Genomic DNA, 27217 nt, shown 5'->3' with positions numbered 1-27217 from the left:
GACTTCCACAAGAGATCCCAGGCACCTGGCAAGCAAGAACTATTTTACAATTCCATGTTCTTACAAGAGCTTCTCATCCTTCGAAGCACCTTGAAACAAGAATTTCAAAGTTAACTTCCAAAAGAGATCCCAGGCCCACTTCTGCTCACAAATCTTACACAAAAGAACACAACAGTAAGCAATAAGCACCCTGTGTGGATCAAGTCTACACAGGTTTCATTTCAAGCTTTCTGGTACTCAATTGAAGCCATATCCTCATTCTCCAAATCCAACCCTTTAATCCCATACCCAACATACATTTCGTGTCTCTGCGTGCAAGACTACGAGCCATGATGTGTACTTCGATTTTTCCCAACAACGGAACAAGATGTTGACGAGGGAGTGAAAAATTGGAATTGTCATCTTCCATGGGTACAGTTAAATTTTAGGATGTAACATGAGGCACAAGATCGTGGCTTTGGACATGACTAAGGTGATAAAGCTACCATACTGGGAACTAATGGGCCAAGTAAGCAGCTGGGTAAATGTGCAGATGAGCAAGGCCATGTTCCATTGTACCAAGAGGCAAATTTAAGATCAGAGAAAGCATCTCAAAGTCCGTCAGACTGGACTGTTTGGAGTCACCTCCAACTAAATTTTGACCATCAAAACCACAAATTGAATATATGTTTGACATATTTTAAAATACAAGCCTGAGATAAATCAACTTGTAAGTCAAAAATTCAAACTGGAAAAAAATTCCTCAAATCCTGAACTACACATGCATACTCACACATGCTGAGTCCATAATACCAAAGAGAGAAGAATGAGGTCAAAGTTTGCTCATCAAGTGGAGGATTGTGATTGTGTATAGATCTACAATTCCAGTCAAAGGATCTTAGATGCTGCTCGTGCAGTTCTAGTTAAAATCATAACTGGATCTAGAATTTCAGAAGAAATTGAATCTGTCAAATTGGAGATGAGCATAGAATTACTTGAAAGGTTGTCTGCCACGTTCAGAACTTGCAAATTCCCAAAAGAGAGAAATACAAGTGAAGTAAAACATTCCTTCAAACATAAACAAGTATAAATTGCTCTGAGACAGGATTTATTCATTTCCTAAAGGAAAAAAGAATAAGTACTGTTTTATTCACTTCATTTGTTTGTCTATAGTCTCCCATTATTTTGCTTTCTCCCAATAGATCTAATCCCCCAAAATGGTAGCAACCAAGCATACATCTAAGATACAACACAGGAAAATTTCTTTACCACTGATTAACAAAACCAAACTGATATCCATATGAAACAAACAACAGATTCAAAATTGCTAATGTTGCATTCAGAACTCTACTAAGCACATACAAGTTGTATCGTCCAATAGAAAAGCAAAGCAAAAGAGATGTACTAGAATCCGACAATCAAATGCCAGAGCACTCCTGTGAGGGAGAAATACACACCTTACTGACCATAGTAAGGAAGCTGGCCTGGAGGTGAAGCACCACCAGGTTGCACATTACGCTGATGGACAGGATGAGATGCTCCCATTGGAGGTACAGTAGGACTCATTTGGTCTGTTTGCATGAGGGGTGCCAGACCAGCAGGAGTAGCTGCAGTGGGATACGCTGGAACAGAAGATGATCCATATATTTGGCCAGGAAATGTTCTGGGAACTGAAACAAAAGTTGTCTTGCTGGCCTGCATGTTTGGACCCCATGATGGCACTTGGCCAACAGGAGCTTTAGCTCGTGCAGCACCAAAAGCAGTAAACTCACTCCCAGGAAACATTGGAGCAGCCTGAGGATTCTGCCAGACTGCAGCAGCACCGGGGAAGGCAGGAGCTGGCGCTGATTCAGGGATTGTGTAATCTCTACTTTTGTCACTGTATGCCTAGAACAAAGACAAATTCTAATCAAATAGAAGGAAAAAAGTTTAAAGGGATATTAACATATAAAAGGGTGATTTAAGTACCAAGAAGGATACATCCAAGGACCAAATCTTTTCAAGCAACAATTGACCCAATTTTTCTAGTGTACCAGTCTTTACTTTTTCCACTTCAAATCTTTTTCAGGAACATTAATTCAAAAGCACATATTTATACCTTTATATTGAGATCAGTATGACGAGAGTATGATAGATGAAGCTTACAATAGCCACCATCATATATGCAGTGTCCCTCTAAAGCATCTTTGGCAACTGCTGCAGTCGTGATATCTGGATATAACAGGCATTCATAAATTGGTGACCAAGACAAAAGCAAAAAGAGCAGAAGGTTGTAGTGTTGCTATATGATCTTTTATTTTCCTATCTTAAGCATAGCAAACACTTTGAATTTGAATATGTTCTTTTGAATACTAGCCTGAGGCTAGTGGATATGTAATTGGAGACTCATTTTGTTTAGTTTATTTTGCTAAGATGTGAGTAATCAAGCCTGAGGCTTGACTCCCGTTGTATGCTTGTCACAGGTTTATCTTTCCTGCATACAATCAGTAATGTTAATGTTGGATATGGATGGTTTGGTGTATAATGATGTCATTGGATGCATAGTTTTCTTTATTGATCCCATGACAGGGACAAGATGCCCAAAACTTACCTTTGCGGAGGCAAAGAGGTGGAGGTGAGTCCTACTAGGACAGAGATTGACGCTTCCGCATTGTGAGCCCGGTGGGTGTTGTTAGGATCCGGTTGGGTGTTCTCTCTCAGTAGAAGCTTCCGCATTGTGAGCCCGGTGGGTGTTGTTAGGATCCGGTTGGGTGTTCTCTCTCAGTAGAAGGGTCGCAATCCTTTGTGGTACACCGGGCTGGATATGGGGGGTTACAGCTTGGCCTTGGATATTTTATACAGGGTCTACCCAGGTTCTTCTTTTAGATGCAGTTATTTTTATTTTTAAAAAAGAAAAAAAAAAAAGTGAACGTGGATCTTATGACTAAGAAACTAATGAAGCCTGCAATGCATCTACATACTTGTTTTGCAAGATTAAGAAATCACAGTTCTAAACAGGAGACTAAAGCAAATAGTGACTAATGTAACCCTAACATTAGCTTCACCAATTCTTAATTCTGCATTTAGATATAGAATGTAACTGCAAAACAGGGTCTTTTAGTTATCACTTATTTCTTCTTAGAGACAAGTGGGGGCCTACCAGGATACTGAATGAGTGCTTGTGTTCCACCATTCTTCTCAAATATGGCAATCTTTTGGACAGCACCAAACGAGGAGAAAACCTGAAATAAATCAACAGAAATAACTATTAAATAGTATTATAGAGAATATATTTACATAAGGAAGTCACGAGTAAGATTCTCTACCGTGTGAAGAACATCCACTGTAACAGCATATTGCATATTTTCAATTGCTGCAAGAAGCACATTACTCTCAAGTTCTACTTTCTTTCCATCAGGCCCTATAGAAGGCTGCATGTTAATGCTTATTAGTGTTTAATTAAATTCTGCAGATCTTAGTAAACAGTCAAAACATAAAACTATACCTGAACAAATCCCTCCATAGCAGTAGGATTAACGGGGAGGTATGGGTTTGTATAATCTCTGAAAGATGAAGCAAACAATTTCATGCATCATGAGGACTTAAATCACAACAATGTACCAATCAAGCAAAGATTAAATGCCAATCAAGAAACAGGAAAAGAATAACATTCAGAAAGAAACAGATGTGAAATTTTAGATGCTGAAATTGGAAAAAAGAGCATTATTTGTTACCAACAAAGTAGAAATAAATGACAAACAAATATGGATGGGATCACACTGCCTCCTAAAGGGTATGCATCCAGTAAATGCTCCCACAGCAAAAGCACACGACATCATAATCAACATTGATTAGGAAGACCATATCAAAGTGGATTGGGACACAAACAAGATAAAAACTTCACCCCAATTTGGAAAGAGCATGCAGTAATTTTGAGAACAAAAAACAGAGAACGTGCACTACATAAATAGAGCTGATTGTGGTAAAAGATTTGCAATAATCAGAAGAGGATAGGATTAAGGCTTCCTTGTGTTGATTACTTAAGCAGCTGGGCACAAGATAATCATTATGTTATGAAATGAATTCAAACAAACAAATGATCAATAGAACATGGAATTAAACTTTTGGTAAGCAAGTCCAAATCATTCAAGAAAATGATTTCAACGGAAGTGAGCCAGATTTTGTGGTGAGCATTATAAACCTGTGTACCGTTATGGCAGGTTCCAGGTAAGGTAAAACTGACCACATCCCAAGCTGCAAACTTTTAATTACTGAAAACCCCTATTTGATCTGTATAATCAAAGATTTCGCACCAACCCCACAAATTTATTCAGGGGTGGAAATGGAATTTCCCATTGCCATCCCTATGTCTAGGCACTGTCATCTTGGTCTAGGAAACTTTGAATTCTCTATAAACCCCAGAAGTAACAAGTTTCCTAGATCCTGCAGCATAGGGAAATATAAAGGGTTTTTTATGTTCCCTATTTTTGCAACAGAAATAATTCAGAACACAGTATACAAGGCTTTTGAAATCCAGATCCAGATATCTTACATGAATCTCTCAAAATACTAATTCCTTGCAAAAAGAACTAATAACAAAATTTGGTTGTGAAAGCTGATCCAAAAACTAACGACAATGTGTCATCCCATTACATACAGGATGCAGGTAGAGAAGATGCTTGATGAACAAACCACATAACTGATATCTCTAAGAACTAATAAACAAAACCAAATGAACCAGTACGATTGAAGCTTTAGGCATGATTCATAGTGGACATGATTACAATCATACAATAGTATTGTTTAAGAATAACAAGAGAAAATAAGACAAAGAGGGAAGACATATCCATTCAATGCACTTAGTGCATAACAAACTCACACCGTAAATTTTCAATTATAGCTAAATTTCAGCAAATTATTATACACATCAATAAGATGAAGAAAATTACTAAGAGGCCATGTAAAACAAATCTCTTGGCTCAAGCTGCCGAGCTTCACTAACCCCTAGATTACAAAAACCACAATCATCCATTAGTGACCTCAAATCACCAAAATAACAAACAAATATGCATAATGACAAACAGCAAGTGTTGGGTACATCAAAATACAGAATCAAGAAACATCAGATGGACTAGTGGGTTGATTATTACCTGCTCCGATGAGATTGGAACTTAATATTCAGGTCGGTATGCGCTGAGTATGAAATTCGCAAGTGGCTCAAACCAACATGCTCTGGAAGCAAGTACCTAAAATTTGTTACAAACAATAACAAAAGGCCCATAAAATGAGAACTCTATCAGTTTCAAACTTAGCAATGCTGCAAAGAAGAGAGGAGAGTGATTAAGCTGGGGGCAGGTGCACAAAAGAGGTCGTGCCTTGGTATGCTTCTACCATCTAATGCTTCCCTTGCAGAAGATGCAGTCTCAACATCACTGTATTGGATCAATGCCTGCCAACACAAAAAGTGAGGTGAGAAATTTAGAAAAGTACAGAAAGATTTCCAAAATAATAATAATAATCATAATAATAATTTGCACTTTCCAACATTACACCTGAAAACCTGCAGCCTTCTCAAAAGTAGCAATCTTGTGCACAAAACCAAAAGCTGAGAATACCTGAGATAAAATACAATCAGATATATGCATGCCAGAAAAGAAAAGAGTAGGAAGAAAAAAATAGAATGTCATTGAGAGAGAGAGAGAGAGTCCAGTTTCCAAAACAATGGGACAATAAATAAAATATCTATAGATCAGGTAAGTGCAGAATGGCACCTGTAGATGTAAGCATGAGGATAGACCTTACAAAGGAGGATGACCACATGGTTATTTATCCAGACTTCCTCCATCAAAAGAATCTAATAAGAACCATAATCATCCACGACTCAACCAATTTCAATCAAAATTGACACTTTGACTTATTAGCTTGCTACCTGTCAAATAAGTGAAGTTGAAGAAAAACGCGCATTTTTGGAAATGATACAAAGGAACATTTAAGATAGTTAAGTGAATGTAATCAGTGAATGTTCAGTTGAGTCTCACTGATGTAACAAGTTAATTTTATCCCTCATTTTAAGCAAGGCACAGTCTTTGTGATTAATGGTGAGGTTATAGCTTCTAATCAAGAATTTTTTTTCACTAGGTATGGTTTAAAAAAAAAAAAAACTTATTGGTTCCAAAGTAGATAACCTCAAGAAAATGAGTTTGAAAATTGATTATAAAAACTATTTTCAATAAGTTACTCTTGAAACACGTCAGTTTTCAGTAACAAAAAAGACGTTTTCACAAGTTTCAAAAATCATTATCATGCAGCAACAAAAACTGTAGTTCTTTGAATCAAATTTTTTTCATAATTTTTTCATAACTTTTGGTTCTGAAAACGACAAAAACAATAAAGCATAAATATATAAATCATAACAAAACAGGCCATTTAGTTCGTCAGTTTGAAGAGGAGCTTAATTCTTGGCAATGCTGAAGTTAGACTGTCTTTAAGTTGTAATTTTCCCCCCCTTGATGTGTTCCTTCTCTATGCAATTCTGCTAATGATTCTTAAAAAAGGGGGGATGTACTCCCTCCATGTGATTCTTTGAAAGGGATGCAATCCCTCTCCACACAACTCTCCAAATAGGGTATGCTCCCGTCCACAGAACTTCAAGGAGTGTTCCTTTGATCTGATGTGGTGGCTATGGGTGACCTTTACAGACAGAAGGAATGATGATTGTGTCTTTTTACATTCATCTTTAGAACACTTCGTTTCTTTAATATTCTTTGGAAAGTGTTTCGAGTAATTTGCATCTCCCAGCAGGTTCATGGTGTTTCAAGATCTTTTATATTCTTAGTTTTACACAACAACTGCTGAATGTATTTTTACTTACCGGAAAATGAAATATTAACCATCAATCTAAGTTCTAGTGAGGTAATAATGTATCCACAAGGCACATACCAAATGAATAACATCAATGCTGACATCACCAGCTTCCACTCCCTCAATGGTTACCAGCAAGACATTTCCTGGAACATCTCCGGGACTTTTGTTGTTCACAATTTCATGTCTGTTAGAATATTGAATATAGACAGTTTTCCCACGAACCTGCGCAGGCTCTGAAGATGAAGCATAATATGTAACCATGTTAATGGCCTGATTCAAGTCTGCCTGCATTTGAAAATCAAATATGTCAATGAAAAACATCTGCTTGGTCAAATGGACAGCAAGACAAAAATGAATCTGATGGTTCCAAAGGCAACAAAGGAAACTGTACAACGGAACACATTTAAAAACCCAGTAGAAAGGTTTGTCTCCCATTGACCATCTTATTTAGCCTTCATAAAAAGTCTTAACATCATGACTAACCATTATTTTAAAAACCAGGCATCATAATGTAGAAGTGATGCAACCTCTTATAGTAGGTCACATCCAAAATTCAAGCTTCAACAACCATTCAGAAGAACTAGAAGTGTTACAACTCCCATCCCCTTATTTACAATTATGCCAATGAGAAGCTGCTAGACCAAATACAACAGTAGAAGTTCATGATTGTCTCATAACACTTCTAGACACTTGTTTTTCTTTTTTCTTTTTTTCTTTTTTTATTTTTTTATTCTACTTGCTTAAAACTAAATATCAAAGACTCAAAATATGTTATAATTTTCATTAAACATATAAAAATAAGCCATAAGTTATCTGCATCTTGAAAAGTTTGACAATTCAACACCGCTTTTTATGGAATTCAGATACACGGTATGTTCTGTTCACTAATCTTCTTCATAGTTGGAGCTGCATTACCAACACCCAACCAAATGCAGACTGTATCCAAAATCTCTTGATTTTGATTGCATTACTAGCCACGAATAGTAATTAGAGGACAAACTTCTAATAACCAATTCATCTCCTGTTTGTGCTAATCCCAGGCGTGCGTCGTCTTAAAAACGAGCAAAAAGAATAGCATTCATTACTAGTAATACTTATAGGTGTCTATAAATACTGAAATAATATGTACACTGATGTTTTAATAATGGCCGTGGAATAGATTTAGAAATCTACTGGTGAAACAAAGTTCACAGGTTATAGAAAATAGGTAACAGCTACAAAAAATAACACATGGCAATAAACATCACCCATAAAAATTTCATAGTCCAAACCAATGTTTTAAAACCGGAACAGGTATTGAACCGGAAATGAGAGAAGGTCAAGGCTCACTGGTCAAACCACAGTAGAACCAGAAAATATTTTTATCAAATAAATAAATCTATAATAATTAAAAATATAATTTAATCATAAAAAAACTAAAATTTATCACATAATTTTACAATAAATTCCAAATTTTAGGTAAACTAAAACAAACATAAAATTTAACAATAAAAAAAAATTCTCCCTTCAATCTCAAATTCTTTTCCCAACTCTACCATGTCTCTCTCCTCATCTCTTTGCCATCACAAGATTCACGACAAGACTTTTCCCATTTCTAACATTTCTCTTTCCTTTATGACTTTGCCATCTTCATTGCATTTTCCCTCATAAATGCACAAACCATTTTCTCTTTCCTCCTTTATCTTCCTTCCATATTAACTGCCATCATTATCATATTTTCTCCTTTATCATATTTACTGGAAGTAAACTACTGCAATCATCATCATATTTTGTCTTCCATTTAGACAATGTAGTCCCTTCTCTTTCTCTCTAGGCATGGCATCCACAAAGCGGCTCCCGCAACAGTGGATTACAATCTTGACTTTTACAGCTCTCCAAAAAGATCCTATCTTGTCACTTAAATCTTTACCCTCCACACTACCTTTTCCCCTTCTTACAAAACTCATTGCTTCCTCTTCCAAGTGCCATCTTCTTCATTTAATATGTTGTCACGGTGGACAAATAGAGTTACCTTGAATTAGTGTGATTCAAGGGCGAACAGAGATAGGGAGGGGAAAAGAGAAACAGAATGGCAAGATAGGGAGGAGAACATGAGAGTAGAGAGGGAGTAATGGAGAAAAAGTTCTTAATCATTCAATATCCTCTCTCCAACGGGTGGAGGAGTTAATATACTCACTCGGTGGGGTAGGAATCTTGCCCACTCAAGCAGTTACAACCGATTGCCTTTATCCATTTCCCTAACAGATTCTTTTGTCTTTTCCTCGGGCCTTACACGTGGCCTGCCACCTAACCATTTGCCAGCTGGAATAGAAATATACTAACAGAAATAAGCAATTACAATGTAGCAGAAAATTAATTATGCTAAAAGAAAAAATTTAAAAGGTGGAAGCAGCAGGTTCGTGACAACTTTTCCCCCCTTGAAACATTTCTTGTCCTCAAGAAACACTAAGGAGGCTTGCAGCTCCTAGGAAACAATGCAGTAAACTCGGAAGATACTCCCAGGTGTTGTCGTGAGTACCCTCTTGCCCCCATTTCACCAAAACTTGAATGAGGGGAACCCCTTGATTGTAAATCACTCTTCTATCCATAATAGCCTCCAGTTCCTTCTAATAATCCTTCTCCTTCCCCTTAGGTAGTGCGGGCAAAGCTAAATTGACTTGTTCGGTCCCAGTGGATTTCTTAAGGAGAGATACAAGAAAAACCGGGTGTATGTTAGTACTTTCTGGTAGCTGAAGCTTATAGGCCACTTTGCCTATTTTTTCTGTTATGGTGAACGGGCCAAAGTACTTGAGGCTTAATTTAGTGATGGGCTTCTGGCTGATGGACTTCAAATGCTGGTACCTGAGCCGCAAGTATACTTGCTCGCCCACCTCAAACTCTCGGTCGCTTCTCTTCCTATCCACGAATTGTTTCATCCTGTTCCTAGCAGAGGCCAACTCCTGTTTTAGTTGTTGCACCACTTCCCTTCTCTGTTGCAGGTAGTCATCCACTGATAGCTCCGTAAAGGGCCCTCCTATAGCTGGCAGCAGCAGGGGTTTAAACCCATACAATGCTTCATAGGGAGACGTCTTTAAGGCTATGTGGTATGTGGAATTATACCACCATTGAGTTAAGGGGAGCCACCTATGCCAGTGCTTTGGCTGCATGATACACATGCATCTCAAGTAGGTTTCTAGTACCTGATTCACTCGTTTCGTCTGCCCATCCGTTTGTGGATGGTAGGCTATTGACATATTGAGCCGGATTCCCATTGATCCCATGAGCTCTTGCCAAAAACGGCTTGTAAACACTTTGTCACGATCCGAGACAATGGTTCCTGGTACTCCATACTGGGAAACAACCCTGTCAATGAACAGCCGAGCCACTTCCTTGACCGTGTAAGGGTGAGCTAATCCAATAAACTGAGCAAATTTCGTAAACCTATCCACCACCACCATAACACTGTCTTTTCCTTCTGACTTAGGCATTCCTTCAACAAAGTCCATGCCCATGCTAGTCCATGCTCTGTCTGGTATAGGCAAAGGTTGTAGGAGACCCGGGTAGGCCACATTTTCCAACTTGCACCTCTTGCATGTATCGCACGCTAACACAAACTTCTTGACATCACTCCTCAAGTTAGGCTAATGGAATATCAGCTTAATCCTCAGGTAGGTATTTTGAATACCGGAATGTCCACCCACTGGTGACTCATGTAGAGTTTGCAATATTTTCTGTTTGAGGTTTCCTCCATTCCCTATTACAATCCTCCCCTTGTATCTCAACAACCCTTCTATTAAGGTGTAGCTGTCAACCCTTCTTGGAGATACCACCGCTTCTTCTAACGTCTTCTTCACATGCTCATCCTCAGCATAACTGTCAATCACCTCCTGACACCATGCCGGCACTACTGTAGTAATTGCTGAAGTGTTGCCCTCTTCTTAGCACCTTGATAGGGCATCAACTACCACATTTTCCTTGCCCCTCCTATATTGTATCGAATAATCGAGCCCCATCAGCTTAGCCATCCCTCTTTTTTGCAGTTGAGTGTGTAATCTTTGCTGTAATAGAAACTTGAGACTCTCATGATCTGTTTTAATAATGAATTTACTGCCCTCTAGATAATGCCTCCATTTTTCCACTGCCATCAACACTGCTAAGAACTCCTTTTCGTAGATACTTAATCCCAAATGCCTCGCGCTTAAGGCCTGGCTCAAAAATGCCAGCGGTCTACCCCTCTGCAGGAGAACTGCACCAATGCCTACCCCACATGCATAAGTTTCCAATGTGAAGGGTTCATTGAAATCAAGTAATCCTAGAGTGGGGACTATTCCCATTGCTTCCTTAAGCTTTTGGAAAGCCTCCTCGGCCTCCTTTCCCCCACTTGAAATTACCCTTCTTCAATAGTTCTGTTAGTGGCCGACTCAACACCCCATAACCCTTTTCAAACCTCCTGTAATAGCCGGTTAAACCGAGAAATCCTCTTAATGCCTTATGGGTTGTAGGTTTGGGCCAATTGAGCATAGCTTCAATCTTCCTCGGGTCTGTTTTCACCCCTTCTCCAGAGATCAAATGACCCAAATATTCAACTTGGCTTTGGCCGAAAGAACACTTAGACCTTTTGATGAACAGTTGATTGGATCGGAGGACCTCTAGGGTAGTTTTCAGGTGCTTTAAATGCTGGTCAAGGGAGGGACTATACACAAGAATATCATCAAAGAATACTAGTATAAACTTCCTCAAATATGGTTCATAAGAGACTGAAAAGTGGCTGGGGCATTAGTGAGCCCAAAGGGCATCACCAAGAACTCGAAGTGCTCATGATGGGTCCTAAAAGCAGTTTTATGGGTATCTTCAGGCTTCATCTTGATTTGATAGTAACCAGATCGAAGATCCAGCTTGAAAAAAATGGTTGCATTGTGTAGTTCATCCATGAGATCTCCTATTAGGGGTATTGGGAACTTGTCTTTTATGGTTATGGTGTTTAATTGACGGTAATCTACAAAAGCGTCAAGTCCCATCTTTCTTTTTAACTAAGAGCACTAGTGAGGCGAATGGGCTATGGCTGGGCTTTATGAAGGACTAGTACAGCATTTCCCTAACCATTTTTTCGATTTCTGATATTTGGGTTGGCGAATATCTATAGACTATAGCCTTGATGTTTATGGGATCGGAATTTGGCTTGAGATTGATGGAATGGTCCAGGTTGTAGGAAGGTGGTAGGGTGTTGGGCTCAGTAAATAGGTCCCCAAATTCAATAAGCAATTCATCAATAAGGTGCTAAGAGTGTACCTGGTCAATTCTTCCGTGTGGGCTACAGGTAACTACGTTTAGTTCACCCATCGCTAGCTTTTCTCATCCTTCGTCTGCAGCTACCATTGAGAATAATTGAGCCAGCTTGCTCCAGTTATTCTTGAAGGCTTTATGCAGCCTCTTTCCAATTATCAGCTTGCATGTCCCAGTCTCTCTTCCTCCTTTTAATGTCATCCTCTTTCCTCCTCCATCAAAGGAGACTTCCATCCTATTGAAGTCGAAACTTATGGGGCTCACCCCTTTCATCCAATCAACCCCAAGCACCATGTCACAGCCCCCCCCCCCCCCCCCCCACAATTGCAACAGCCTAAGATCAGCTTTGAACCCCTCTCCTTGCATCTCCCACTTAAACCCATAGCAAGCCGAATTGCTCAGCATCTTGCCCCCATCCACTACTGTCACACTAAGGGGTTGGGTATTAGAGAGCAGGCACTTCAGCTTTCTAGCAGTTTCCCCATCCAAGAAGCTATGGGTGCTTCCGCTGTCTATTAAGACCAGCAAGCCTTTGTCCTTCACTCTCCCTTCCACCTTGATTATCTTATTGTCGATCACTCCCTTCAGTGCATGGAATGATATCTCTCCATTATTCTCATTCCCAGACTCCTCATCTTCTTCACTTCTATCTCCTTCCTCTTCTTCCAGTGTTTCTGAATTGCCCTCTAAAAGGAGAAGTTGGCGCTTACATTGATGCCCTGGAAAATACTTGTCTCCACACCTAAAGCATAGGCTGGGCGGTCTCTGCTGGTCATTCGGCCTAACACTTGGCTGGGGCATCGTCGAGGGCCTAATTCCAGTATTGCCCCCTGTCCACTCGCGGCCTACTCCTCTCCCACCTTGGTGGGAGGGCCCTGCTGTCATAGCTTTAGTTTGTTGCCTTTGTTTTTTCATCAATGCCTCCACTACCATCTCTTGTAACCTAGCACTCTCCACTGCTTGTTCCATCGTCCGAGGTCGGATCATCTTAACCATTGGTCTTAAATCGTAGCTGAGACCACTCAAGAAACTAGACACAAAGTATGCTTCGGACAGGTGCGGGTCTTGACTATTCATGAGAGATCGCAGCTCCTCGAATCTCTTCAAGTAGGTTTTTAGCTCACCCATTTGCCTGAGTTTGTTAAATTCCTCAATAATGTCGGTCATACTTCGTTCCCCAAATCTCTCACATAGCTTCTCAGTGAACTCTCCCCACGTAGGCTAACCCCTCACACTAACCCAACCTTGGTACCATGCATCCACGACATCATCAAAGTAGGCAGTTGCTAAGGAAACTCTCCGACCCTCTGATATGTCATACCAATCAAACATTCTTTCGCACTTCCGCACCCACCAACGGGGGTTGTCACCTTCAAAAACAGGTATCTCCATCCGGGGCATGGGGAAACTTGCTTGTTGGCGATATCCTTGCTCATCACGTCCCCTATCCTGCATCATTCCTTCCCCCTCGTCCTGACCATTCCCCATATCAAGAGTTACAGGCTTGTTCAGACCCCTATTGCGACATAAGAGAGGTTTCGTTCTATCTCGGGGAGGGAAGTCGGGGGCCAAACTGATTGGGTTTTGACGTGTAAACATCAACATGAATTGCTGAAGCTGGTTACCCAATTCTTTCCTCATCTGCGCCATCTCTTCGTGCAGTTGAACCAGCGTTCCGTCCAGGTTTTGATCTATCGTCATGATCGCCTCGTGGTTACAAGTATTTCCCAGTTCGAGCTGGTCTACTCGTCTCTGAACCTCGGTCGTGGACGAGCTGATCTGTTACAGTTGAGTCTCCATGTTTTTCATACGAGTTCCTTCCGCCATAAGCTAGTGACAATCTTGGCCCGGAATCGAGCTCTGATACCAATTTGTCACGGTGGACAAATAGAGTTACCTTGAAACAGTGTGATTCAAGGGTGAATAGAGATAGAGAGGGGAAAAGAGAAACAGAATGGCGAGATAGGGAGGAGAATATGAGAGTAGAGAGGCAGTAATGGAGAAAAAGTTCTTAATCATTCAATATCCTCTCTCCAACGGGTGGAGGAGTTAATATACTCACTCGGTGGGGTAGGAATCTCGCCCACTCAAGCAATTACAACTGATTGCCTTTATCCATTTCCCTAACAGATTCTTTTGTCTTTTCCTCAGGCCTTACACGTGGCCTGACACCTAACCGTTTGCTAACTGGAATGGAAATATACTAACGGAAATAAGCAATTACAATGTAGCAGAAAATTAACTATGCTAAAAGCAAAAATTTAAAAGGTAGCAGCAACAGGTTCGTGACATATGTCTCTCTCCTCCTCATATTCCTTGGAACAACATCAACTGTGCCCCTATTGGCACCTCAAAAAGAGGCTAAATCCCACGGCTTTCTTCTTCTTCTTCGAATTGGAATGTGGAGAGAGAATTGAATGAGAAACATGATGCTTTTGGTAGAGAAGAAGTAAGTGGTAGAGAAATGAGCCCAAAGAGGAGAGAGCAGCTAAGAAGTGGGTTAGGGTTTATGCACAAGATAAGATCTATGGCGGGTTAGGGTTTCTTTTGCTTCTCGTTGTTTTGTGCAGGAAACACTTGGTTCACATCAGATGGGTTACACTCCCCCTTCCCTCCCTCCCTCTCTTTCTCCCCACTTATTTTATTCTTAATTAGCGTCTGGACTATCCAAAACGACGCTCTACGGGTGGTCAGGTCTAAATCATCCATCACTGATTCAATTACCCAGTTCACATAAACCCAACAGGTTTTTTTAACTATGTTTTTTTCACATGGACTGGACTGGCCATTGACAAGTTACAAATTTTCCCAGTCCAGTCCAGCTCTTACAACGTTGACCTAAACAGCAGAACTAGCTGCCTTGGCAACTTTAGGCCAGGTAGACACATGAAAAAATAATTTGCTTAAAGTGTACCCATGCATGAGGCAAGGAGCTTAGATACACAATTATCCTTTAATGCAATCACAATTGGGGCACATACCTAGTAAATACCATACTTTCCATCCAAAATTCATTACATAAGAGTACCACTTGTTGCTTTCCAATTGTTATCAATGACAAAAAAGAACACAGATCGAGTGCATTGTCCGATAACATGAAATGATGACATTTCATGAAATGTGGCAACATGATAAAAATGCAACATAATGCATTGTCAAATAACATTAAATGATGGCATAAAGTGATGGCCCTCAAGAGTCAAGAAGTAGCTGCATAAAAAAGTAAAAAAGAAAAGAAAAAAAGGTAAAGCACAAGGACAGCAAAGCCATGGAAGCCATGGTATTGCCTAAAGTGGTGGCCCTCAAGAGTCAAGAACTAGCTGCCTTGGCAAGTTTAGGTGAAGTAGACACATGGAAAAATAAATTGCTTAAAGCGCACCCATGCATGAGGCAAAGAGCTTGTCCAACTTATATACACAAGTATCCATTAAAGCAATGACAATTAGGGCACATCCCTAGAAAATACAATACTTTCCATTCAAAATTCACTACTTAAGGGTACCATTTTTTACTTTCCAATTGTTAGCAATGACAAATAACCATATAGATTGAGTGTATAGTCCGACAACGTGAAATGATGGAGTTTCATGAAATGTGGCAACATGACAAAATGCAACGTAATGCATTTTCTAAAAATATGAAATGATGGCGTTTCATGGAACGTGACAAAAATGCAACATAGTTCAATAACATTTTTGCCACAATGATGTTTCATGTTATTGGACAATGCACTACCTTACATTTTTGTCATGTCGACAAATTTCATATTATCAAACAATACAATATGTTGCATGTTTATCACATCACATTCCCCAACAACAACATATCCAGCATTTATCCCACTATGTGAGGTCGGCTACATCACATTCCCCCCCGGGAAAAAAAAAAAGTGAAAAGAAAAGGTAGAGCACACAGACAGCAAAGCCATGGTAATGCCTAAAATGATGGCCCCCAAAAGTTAAAAACTAGCACATTGGCAAGTTTATGCCAAGTAGACACATGGAAAAATAAAATGCTTACCCATGCATGAGGCAAGGAGCTTGTCCAGCTTATATACACACGTATCCATTAATGCAATGACTGGGCCATATACCTAGTAAATACCATACTTTCATCCAAAATTCACTGCTTAAGGGTACCACATGCTACTTTCCAATTGTTAGCAATGACATAAGCACACAGATCAAGTGCATTGTCCGACAACAAGAAACAATGACATTTTATGAACATGATTGACAAAAATCCAACATAATCCATTGTTTAATAACATGAAATGATGGCATTTCATGAAATGTGGCAATGTGACTGTCACGACCCGAATTCTAATAAGTCATGACCGGCACTAATCCTTAGGCCCAGCGGCCCCACCGTGGATTAGTAAGCCTCTTCTCTAACTCGATTTGCTAAAAACATTAATACTATTGATAAAATATAGAAACATGGAGTAAAACACCTTTTCAATTTTTCACACAATATTTCAATATCTCATATACAGCAGCTACACAAAAATATGGATATCCATCATCCTGCTGTCAAAAATTTCAAATGGTCCAACAGATATTCTGGTATGATGTCAGATCCCCTTTTGATTCCTGACGTGATATAAGATGCTCTGTGGAGACATACACGTACTGTTGAGTCTGTTCTTTTGTCTTTTATTTTTGTGGTACATAATTGTGCCAAAGGCCCAAGAAGAATCCGTTGAAAATATTTTAATAAAAATGGGTGAGTCTTGTGGACTCGCGAGTATAAGGTATGTCATGCTCACTAGGAGAATATGCAATAAAAATGCTAGGATGAACACCATGGATACAATAATATTACAATAATATGGACAACGAGAATATGTATCATAAGTTTAAATAATTTGAGATTCAAAGGAAAACATAGTATAGGAAAAATAGGTGCCTAGAGACAACCTCCATAAGTTGCTCACCTAACCACCTAAGTCTCTTATACCTTTTTATATGATGGATGCACCGAGTCTGAGGACACACTAGTAGAAACTGGTCTAACGTCTATATACCCATGCACATACTTCATCATCACACTATAATACCATCATAGCTCACGTGATAGCAGTGATGAAACATATTATCTGTGTCTCTCATGGCCTTAGCATGCCAAGCCTCACAGTACCATGATCTTTTCCTGCTGTGAGTCACCAGGAAATCTACTAAATAGTCCTTTAATAATAATGCAAATGATACCCTACTTAATGCACAAATCAAATCCATTTATCATTTCATGCAGTGCCTAAAATACACCATATCATTCAATGTTTCACATTTTCAAGACAAGAAATCAGTTAAGGTATCTTTCTGCTTATGTCTCTCCCAATAGGATAAAAATATTTCATGCAATTTAGAAACATTTAAAAGTGTTTTTCTGTGTTTCACATAAAAAAATCATATACAAGTTATGTATAGAAAAATATATATACGCGCATAAAATAAGGTAAACAAAACATATCATGTCTACTCGTCTGGGAAATGACGACTCAAACCTTACATTCTTTTGGGTGAGACGCGTCATCGGTGCTGCAGTATTAGAAAAATCCTTCACGAAGAGACAGTAGTATCCTGCTAAACCTAAGAAACTACGTATCTCAATGATTGTAGTGGGTCTAGGCCACTGTGCCATAACCTCTACCTTCTTTTGGTCCACCTGGATCCCTTGACTAGACACAACATGCCCCAAAAAGCCAACGCTCTTTAGCCAAAACTCACACTTTGAAAACTTGACATATAGCTCATTATCACAAAGGACTTACACAACCGTCCTAAGATGGTGCTCATGTTCAACATCACTCCTCGAGTACACCAATATGTCGTCTATGAATACGATGACGAATCGATCCAAGAAGGGTCGAAATACCCTGTTCATCAAGTCCATGAATGCTGCCGGGGCATTCGTCAACCCGAAAGACATCACCGAAAACTTGTAATGTCCATATCGAATGCGAAAAGTAGTCTTGGGAATGTCCTGATTCCTAATCCTCAATTGATGGTATCATGATCTCAAGTCAATCTTAGAAAATCGCCTTGCAACTGATCAAATAGGTAATCAATGCGTGGCAACGGATATTAGTTACGAATAGTAACTTTGTTTAATTGTCGATAATCGATGCAAAGTCTCAAACTCCCATCCTTCTTCCTCACAAATAGTACCGGCGCACCCCATGGCGTAATAAAGCCTTTATCTAAGAGTAATTGATTCTTTAACTCTTTCAATTCCGCTGGGGCCATCCTATACGGGGGTATCGAAATCGGTCGAGCCTCCGGTACTAGGTCGATACAAAACTCAATCTCTCGATCGGGTGGTAGTCCTGGAAACTCATTAGGAAAAACACCTAGGAACTCACACACCACTAGGACTCCATTGACCTCCCCAACTGATCGTTCACACTCTCTCACAACTGCCAAGAACCCCTCACAACCTCTGCCCAACATACGTTGTGCCTTTATAGTTGATATCAGCATGCTAGCCCCTGGAGTCCTATCTCCCTAGATATAAAACAAATCCTCACCCCGAAGATCAGAGTAAACGCGTTTTTAACGACAGTCTAGGCTAGCGTGGCATAAAGCTAACCAATCTATACCTAAAATGGCATCAAACTCTATAGGACCGAGTAAGATAAGATTTGCTAGCGTGTACCTACTCACGAGAGAAACAACACAAGCTCGATACTCTCGCTCCACTTGTAGGGCATCACCCACGGGAGTCCCCACTAACATGGGCTCGACCAGAGGAGTGGCACTTACTCCCAAACAGGGAGCAAACTGCTGCCATACAAACAAATGCGTCGCCCCGGGATCGAATAGCAAGTGTGCACTATGACCACAAATATGGATCGTACCTGTCACCACCTGATTGGATGCCTGGGTATCCTAATTTGTCATATGGTAAACCCTTGGTTGACTCTGTGGGCCATGTCCCCCTCAAGACTAGGGAGCACTACTCTGAGCTCTAGGTGCCGGCTACTGGCCTGAAGTCTGCCATCCTTGAGGGCCTCGCCCTGACGGTGGGCAACCCCTCTATATGTGACCTGGCTGTCCACACCTAAAGCATGGAACTGGAGCCTTCGCGTACCTACACACCCTTGAGTGTCGCTTCTTACATATCGAACATTGGGGCCTCTCTTCTTGTCTCTGTTGCTGTCTCTGGGGAGGGGGCGCAGGCAATGGTGGCACTACTGTCAACGGCTGCGAACTCGTCGAGCCCTTCCCCTTCTTCCCAGAGGAGAATGAAGTACCACCGTCGCTTCTAGCCCTCTTCAAATCTCTAGCTACCCTCTCCTCTGTTGCACGTGCCTCAACGGCTAAGGCACTATCAATTGCCTCCTCATAAGTCCTAAAACGGGAGGCGTGCAAACTCCTGAACCACAGCTCAATCAGTCGAGATACGAAGCGGGTAATCCTGTCCTGTTCTGTAGGAACCAAAGCAGGTGCATACTGTGAAAGCTCAGTGAACAATGCATCATAGCGCTCGATACTCATATCCAGGGTTTACCTTAAGGCCTCAAACTGCTAGGCCCTCTGAAATCTCATAGTGCTAGAGACATACTTAGCCAAAAAGAGCCTCTTGAACTCGGCCCATCCTGACGGGGCATCACCCTATAGTATCCTCAGCACATCATACCAACCGCTCGCCTCACCGTGAAGACAGAAAGAGGTGAGCTCCACCATCCAGTAACCATGAATGCGAGAACCTCTCTTCAATTTATCTAACTAATCCAAGAACTCTTCAACCTTGTCCCTCGCACCTCTAAACTGGGGCAGTTTCAGACCCATGAACCTCTCAAACTCATAATCTACTCCAAAGGCCTCAAGGTCCACTGGAGGTTGTTCCCTAGCCTCGCCCGTATCACCAGTGCTGAGGGCAACACCTGCAGTGCCATCGCTAACGGCGCCTCTAGTGCCACCAGCCACAGCACTGTTGCCACTAGTGTCGTCCTCAATGCCATCTCCAGTGCTGCCACCAACCCTAGTATTTAAGCCCACACTCCCTGGTGCCTCTAGCTGTCTTTGAGAATTAACTATGTTCGTCAATAACACTGTGATATTTGCCAAAGAGTCAATAATCAGCTGGTCTCTGTCCCGCGTCGGAGTACTACCATCGAAGTCAACTCCACTATGACCTGAACCACGGCCCTGGCCTCTACCTCGACCTCGGCCACGTCGTCCGCCACGGCCTCTGATGACCGTGTTACTGCTGACAGGTGAGGGCTAAGGAGCCTGATCACCCCCTAAGGAATCGGTTTGCCTGGATGCTATCCGAGAGCGAGGAGGCATCATCCTGTTATCGTAGTGTTAGGTCAACAAAAGTAACAATAGAATTTGAAAGCAAAAGACCAAAAGATACTATACTCTAACACCTTTAGCAAAAGTTAGATCAATAATGTGCCATGGCTCACATCACGACCTAAAACCCAGCTAAGAATGGCTCTGTGGGACTCAAGGAGACAAGACCTTAGACAATGCTAGATAATCAAATTGAACTGAAAGATACAAGTCTAACTCAAGAGTAACCTAGGCTCTGATATCACCTGTAACATCCCACATCGAGCGATAGGAAGGACCAGAACAACTTAGCCTGATGAGCCTACACGAACTTCCCAGGGAGTCACTCATCCCTGACCTTCCCTTACTCAAACACACTTAACCCGAGAGTTTTTTGCCTACATTCAGCGTAAAAGATATCCTCTATATAGAAGGGTAGTATATATCGAGGATAAGTAAGGAATGAAACAACACCAGCTGGATATCTTTTGAGCTAAATGTAGGCAAGGAACTCCCGAGTTAAGCGTGCTTGAGATGGGGAAGGTCAGGGATGGGTGACCCCTTGGAAAGTTCGTGTAGGTCCATCAGAATAAGTTGTTCTGATCTTTCCTATCGCTCGATGCGGGATGTTACAGGTGGTATAAGAGCCTAGGTTACTCTTGAGTTAGGCTTGTATCTTTCAATTCTATTTGATTCTCTAGCCTTGTCTAAGGTCCTGTCTCCTTGAGTCCCACAGAGCCATTCTTAGCTGGGTTTTAGATCGTGATGTGAGTCATGGCACATTATTGATCTAGCTTTTGCTAAGGGTGATAGAGTCTAGTATCGTTTGATCTTTTGCTTTTAAATTCTATTGTTACTCTTATTGACCTAACACTACGATGATAGGAACGATGCCTCCTCGCTCTCAGACAGCATCCAGGCATATAGATTCCTTAGGGGGTGATCAGGCTCCTCAACCCCCACCTGCCAGCGGTAACACAGTCATCAGAGGCCGTGGCGGACAACGTGGCCGAGGCCGTGGTTTAGGTCATAGTGGAGTTGAGTTCGATGGTAGTACTCCGAAGCGGGACAGAGACCAGCTGATTATTGACTCATTGGCAAATATCACAGTGTTATTGACGAACATAGTTAATTCTCAAAGACAGCTAAAGGCACCAGGGAGTGTGGGCCCAGATACTAGGGTTGGTGGCAGCACTAGAGATGGCATTGAGGACGGCACTAGTGGCAACAGTGCTGTGGCTGGTGACACCAGAGGCGCCATTAGCAATGGCACTGTAGGTGTTTCCCTCAGCACTGGTGATACGGGCGAGGCTAGGGAACAACCTCTAGTGGACCCTGAGGCCTTTGGAGTAGATTATGAGTTTGAGAGGTTCGTGGGTCTAAAACCGCCCCAGTTTAGAGGTGCGAGGGACAAGGCTGAAGAGTTCTTGGATCAGTTAGATAAATTGAAGAGAGGTTCTCGCATTCATGGTTACTGGATGGAGGAGCTCACTTCTTTCTGTCTTCATGGTGAGTCAAGCACTTGGTATGATGTGCTGAGGAGACGACGGGGTGATGCCCCGTTAGGATGGGCTGAGTTCAAGAGGCTCTTTTTGGCTAAGTATGTCTCTAGCACTATAAGATTTCAGAGGGCCCAGCAGTTTGAGGCCCTAAGGCAGACCCAGGATATGAGCATTGAGCGCTATGATGCATTGTTCACTGAGCTTTCACAGTATGCACCTGCTTTGGTTCCTACAGAACAGGACAGGATTACCCGCTTCGTATCTCGACTGATTGAGCCGTGGTTCAAGAGTTTGCACGCCTCCCGTTTCGGGACTTATAAGGAGGCAGTTGATAGTGCCTTAGCCCTTGAGGCATGTCCAACAGAGGAGATGGCAGCTAGAGATTTGAAGAGGACTAGAGGCGATAGTGGTACTTCATTCTCCTCTGGGAAGAAGGGGAAGAGCTTGACGAGTTCGCAACCGTTGACAGTAGCGCCACCATTGCCTGTGCCCCCTCCCCAAAGACAGCAACAGTGGCAACAGAGACAAGAAGAGAGGCCCCAATGTTCGATATGTAAGAAGCGACACTCAGGGGTGTGCAGGTACGCGAAGGCTCCAGTTCCATGCTTTAAGTGTGGACAGCTAGGTCACATACAGAGGGGTTGCCCACAACCAGGGCAAGGCCCTCAAGGACGGCAAACTTCAGGCCAGCAGTCGGCACCTAGAGCTCAGAGTAGTGCTCCCCAGTCTCGAGGGGGACATGGCCCACAGAGTCAGTCGAGGGTTTACCATATGACGACTCAGGATACCCAGGCGTCCAATCAGGTGGTGATAGGTACGGTCCATATTTGTGGTCACAGTGCACACGTGCTATTCGATCTCGGGACGACGCATTCGTTTGTATGGCAGCAGTTTGCTCCCTGTTTGGGAGTAAGTGCCACTCCTCTAGTCGAGCCCATGTTAGTGGGGACTCCCGTGGGTGATGCCCAACAAATGAAGCGAGAGTATTGGGTTTGTGTTGTTTCTCTCGTGAGTAAGGACACACTAGCAGATCTTATCTTACTCGGTCCTATGGAGTTTGATGCCATTTTAGGTATGGATTGGTTAGCTTCGTGCCATGCTAGCCTAGATTGTCGTCAAAAACGCGTCTACTCTGATCTTCCGGGCGAGAATTTGTTTTATCTCCAAGGAGATAAGGACTCGAGGGGCTAGCATGCTGATATCAGCTATAAAAGCAAAACGTATGTTGGGCAGAGGTTGTGAGAGGTTCTTGGCAGTTGTGAGAGAGTGTGAACTATCAGTTGGGGAGGTCAGTGGAGTCCCAGTGGGGTGTGAGTTCCCAAATGTTTTTCCCGAGGAGTTTCCAAGACTACCACCCAATCGAGAGATTGAGTTTTGTATCGACCTAGTACCAAAGGCTCGACCTATTTCGATACCCCCGTATAAGATGGCCCCAGCAGAATTGAAAGAGTTAAAAAATCAATTACTCTTAGATAAGGGCTTTATTACGCCTAGCACGTCACCATGGGGTGCGTCGGTACTATTTGTGAGGAAGAAGGATGGGAGTTTGAGACTTTGCATCGATTATCGACAATTAAACAAAGTTATTATTCGTAACCAATATTTGTTGCCACGCATTGATGACCTATTTGATCAATTGCAAGGCGCGAGGCGATTTTCTAAGATTAACTTGAGATCATGATACCATCAACTGAGGATTAGGAATCAGGACATTCCCAAGACTACTTTTCGCATTCGATATGGACATTACGAGTTTTTGGTGATGTCTTTTGGGTTGACGAATGCCTCGGCAGCATTCATGGACTTGATGAACAGGGTATTTCGACCCTTCTTGGATCGATTCGTCATCGTATTCATAGACGACATATTGGTGTACTCGAGGAGTGATGTTGAGCATGAGCACCATCTTAGAACGGTTGTGTAAGCTCTTTGTGATAATGAGCTATATGCCAAGTTTTCAAAGTATGAGTTTTGGCTAGAGAGCGTTGGCTTTTTGGGGCATATTGTGTCTAGTCAAGGGATCCAGGTGGACCAAATGAAGGTAGAGGCTATGGCACAGTGGCCTAAACCCACTACAATCACTGAGATACGTAGTTTCCTAGGTTTAGCAGGATATTACTGTCGCTTCGTGAAGGATTTTTCTAATATTGCAACACCAATGACGCATCTCACCCAAAAGAATGTAAAGTTTGAGTCGTCATTTCCCAGACGAGTAGACAGGATATGTTTTGTTTACCTTATTTTATGCGCGTATATATATTTTTCTATGCATAACTTGTACATGATTTTTTTATGCAAAACACAGAAAAACACTTTTAAATGTTTCTAAATTGCATGAAATATTTTCATCCTACTGGGAGAGACATAAGTAGAAAGATACCCTAACTGATTTCTTGTCTTGAGAATGTGAAATATTGAATGATATAGTGTATTTTAGACACCGCATGAAATGATAAATGAATTTGATTTGTCCATTAAGTAGGGTATCATTTGCATTATTATTAGAGGACTATCTAATAGATTCCCTGGTGACTCACAGCAAGAAAAGATCATGGTACTAAGAGGCTTGGCATGCCAAGGCCATGAGAGACGCGGATAGTATGTTTTAGCACTGCTATCACTATGATGGTATTATAGTGTGATGATGAAGTATGTGTCAGTATATGTACTTGTGTGCATGGATGTATAGGCGTTAGACGAGTTTCTACTAGTGTGTCCTTAAACTCGGTGCATGCATCATATAAAAAGGTATAAGAGACTTAGGTGGTTAGGTGAGCAACTTATGGGGGTTGTCTCTAGGCACCTATTTTTCCTACACTATGTTTTCCTTTGAAACTCAAATTATTTAAACTTATGATACATATTCTCGTTGTCCATATTATTGTATCCATGGTGTTCATCCTAACATTTTTATTGCATACTCTCCTAGTGAACATGACATACCTTATACTCGCGAGTCCACAAGACTCACCTCTTTCTATTAAAATATTTTTAGCGGATTCTTCATTTGAATATTAGTCCAGCAGATATTCTGATACGATGTAAGATCCCTTTTTGATTCCTGATGTGATATAGGATCCTCTGTGGAGATATACACATACTGTTGAGTCTGTTCTTTTGTCTTTTATTTTTGTGGTACATAATTGTGCCAAAGGCCCAAGATATGGGATTGTATATGTATTTTTGACAGCAGGATGATGGATATTCATATTTTTGTGTAGCTGTTGTATATGAGATATTGAAATATTGTGTAGAAAATTGAAAAGGTGTTTTACTCCATGTTTCTATATTTTGTCAGTAGTATTAATACTTTTAGCAAATCAAGTTAGAGAAGAGGCTTACTAATCCACGATGGGGCCGCTGGGCCTAGGGATTAGTGCCGATCATATCTTATTAGAATTCGGGTCGTGACAGATTGGTATCAGAGCCGACCCTTGGTGAAGGCAGTCCGATGAGAGCGGGGAGTGGAGCCAGGGATCGAGGTCCTGTTCAAGGAACGGTTTCTGACAAGCTTTTAGGATGGCAGCCTCCAAAGGGAAGAAGATCCGAGACCAGTTGTAAGGTCGCATGACAAGGACATCATGTGCTCAAGAGAGAAGAATATAATACCTCAAGAATCCAGATAAGGGTAGTATATATCGAGAATAAGTAAGGAATGAAACAACACTAGCTAGATATCTTTTGGGCTAAATGTAGGCAAGGAACTCCCGGGTTAAGCGTGCTTAAACTGAGGAAGCTCAGGAATGGATGACTCCCTGGGAAGTTCACGTAAGCCCATCAAGATAAGTTGTTCTGGTCCTTCCTATCGCTCGATGCGGGATGTTACAAGTGGTATCAGAACCGACCCCCGAGCCTCTGAGCTCAGTGGTGGGGCAAACCTCAGCGAGAACGCTAAGTTCCTAAGAGGGGGTGCGTGTAGGCACCTTAGGCAAATCCCACATTGGCCATGCAATGGGGGGAGATCTGAGACTGATTGTAAAGTCGCATGGACGTCATGTGCTCAAGGGGGGAGAATGTAATACCCCAAGAGTCAAAAGAAGGGTAGTATATATCGAGGATAAGTAAGGAAGGTAACAACACCAGTTGGATACCTTTTGGTCTAAATGTAGGCAAAGAACTCCCGAGTTAAACGTGCTTGAGCTAGGGAAGCTCAAGGATGGGTGACCCCCTAGGAAGTTCGCGTAGACCCATCAGGGTAAGTTATTCTGGTCCTTCCTATCGCTCAATACGGGATGTTACATGATCCTTCCTATCGCTCGATGCGAGATGTTACAGGTGGTATCAGAGTCTACCCTTGGTAAAGGAGGTCCGATGAGGGCGGGGAGTGGCGCCAGGGCTCGAGGGCCTGTTCAAGGAGCGGCTTCTAGCAAGCTTCTAGGATGACAGCCTCCAAAAAGAAGAAGATCTGGAACCAGTTGTAAGGTCACATGACGAGAACATCATGTGCTCAAGGGGGGAGAATGTAATACCTCAAGAGCCCAGAGAAATGTAGTATATATCGAGAATAAGTAAGGAAGAAAACAATACCAGCTGGATATCTTTTGAACTAAATGTAGGCAAAGAACTCCCGGGTTAAACGTGCTTGAGCTGGGGAAGCTCAGGGATGGGTGACCCCCCGGGAAGTTCGTGTAGGCCCATTAGAGTAAGTTGTTCCGGTCCTTCCTATCGCTCGATATAGGATGTTACAGTGAAAAAAATGCAACATAGTTCATTGTTCAATAACATTTTTGTCACGGTGATGTTTTAGGTTATCATACAATGCACTACATTACGTTTTTGTCATGTCCCCAAGTTTCATGTTATCAAGCAATACAGTACGTTGCATTTTTATCACATCGCACCCCCCCGACACACACACACACAGGAAACATAGTAAAACCCACGAATAGGAAAGCCATGGTAATGCCTAAAATGGTGTCCCTCAAGAGTCAAGAACTAGCTGCCTTGGCAAAGTTTAGGCCAAGTAGACACATGGGAAAATAAACTCCTTAAGAATGTACCCATGCATGAGGCAAAGAGCTTGTCCAGCTTATATCCACAAGTATCCATTAATGTAATGACAATAGGGGCACACAACTAGTAAATGCCATTCTTTCCATCCAAACTCATTGCTTTAGGGTAAACTTCTTGCTTTCGCCCAATTGGTTATCAATAACAAACAAGCACACAGATCAAGTGCAATGTCTAATAACATGAAACAATGACATTTCATGAAACATGATGACGTGGGAAAAATGCAATGTAATGCATTTGACGATAACATGAAATGATAGTGTTTCATGAATGTCACGACCCTAGGGGAAAACATGTATTTTGTTAGAAATATATAGCCACTTGTAGTAACGGTTA

General features: G+C 41.6%; 1 protein-coding gene across 2 annotated transcripts in view; it reads right to left on the bottom strand.

Annotated features, from left to right (window-relative positions):
* Window positions 1–1219: 1219 nt before the first annotated feature.
* LOC127799059 (polypyrimidine tract-binding protein homolog 1) overlaps window positions 1220–27217 on the bottom strand; it is a 41198-nt gene continuing 15200 nt past the window's right edge. The window contains exons 2-10 of one of the 2 annotated variants that reach the window (XM_052332768.1): window positions 6898–7107; window positions 5511–5573; window positions 5334–5407; window positions 5109–5204; window positions 3464–3521; window positions 3285–3389; window positions 3119–3200; window positions 2078–2190; window positions 1220–1866 (exon numbers count right to left, since the gene is read on the bottom strand). In XM_052332768.1, coding sequence (XP_052188728.1) covers window positions 1438–1866; window positions 2078–2190; window positions 3119–3200; window positions 3285–3389; window positions 3464–3521; window positions 5109–5204; window positions 5334–5407; window positions 5511–5573; window positions 6898–7107 — 1230 coding nt within the window. In that variant the 3' untranslated portion in view covers window positions 1220–1437. The remainder of the gene's footprint in view (window positions 1867–2077; window positions 2191–3118; window positions 3201–3284; window positions 3390–3463; window positions 3522–5108; window positions 5205–5333; window positions 5408–5510; window positions 5574–6897; window positions 7108–27217) is intronic. The other variant, XM_052332769.1, reaches the window with a different exon arrangement.

Source organism: Diospyros lotus, chromosome 4 (genome assembly GCF_014633365.1).
Source record: "Diospyros lotus cultivar Yz01 chromosome 4, ASM1463336v1, whole genome shotgun sequence".
Taxonomy (NCBI): Eukaryota; Viridiplantae; Streptophyta; class Magnoliopsida; order Ericales; family Ebenaceae; genus Diospyros; species Diospyros lotus.
This window is presented reverse-complemented; position numbering and strand designations above follow the sequence as displayed.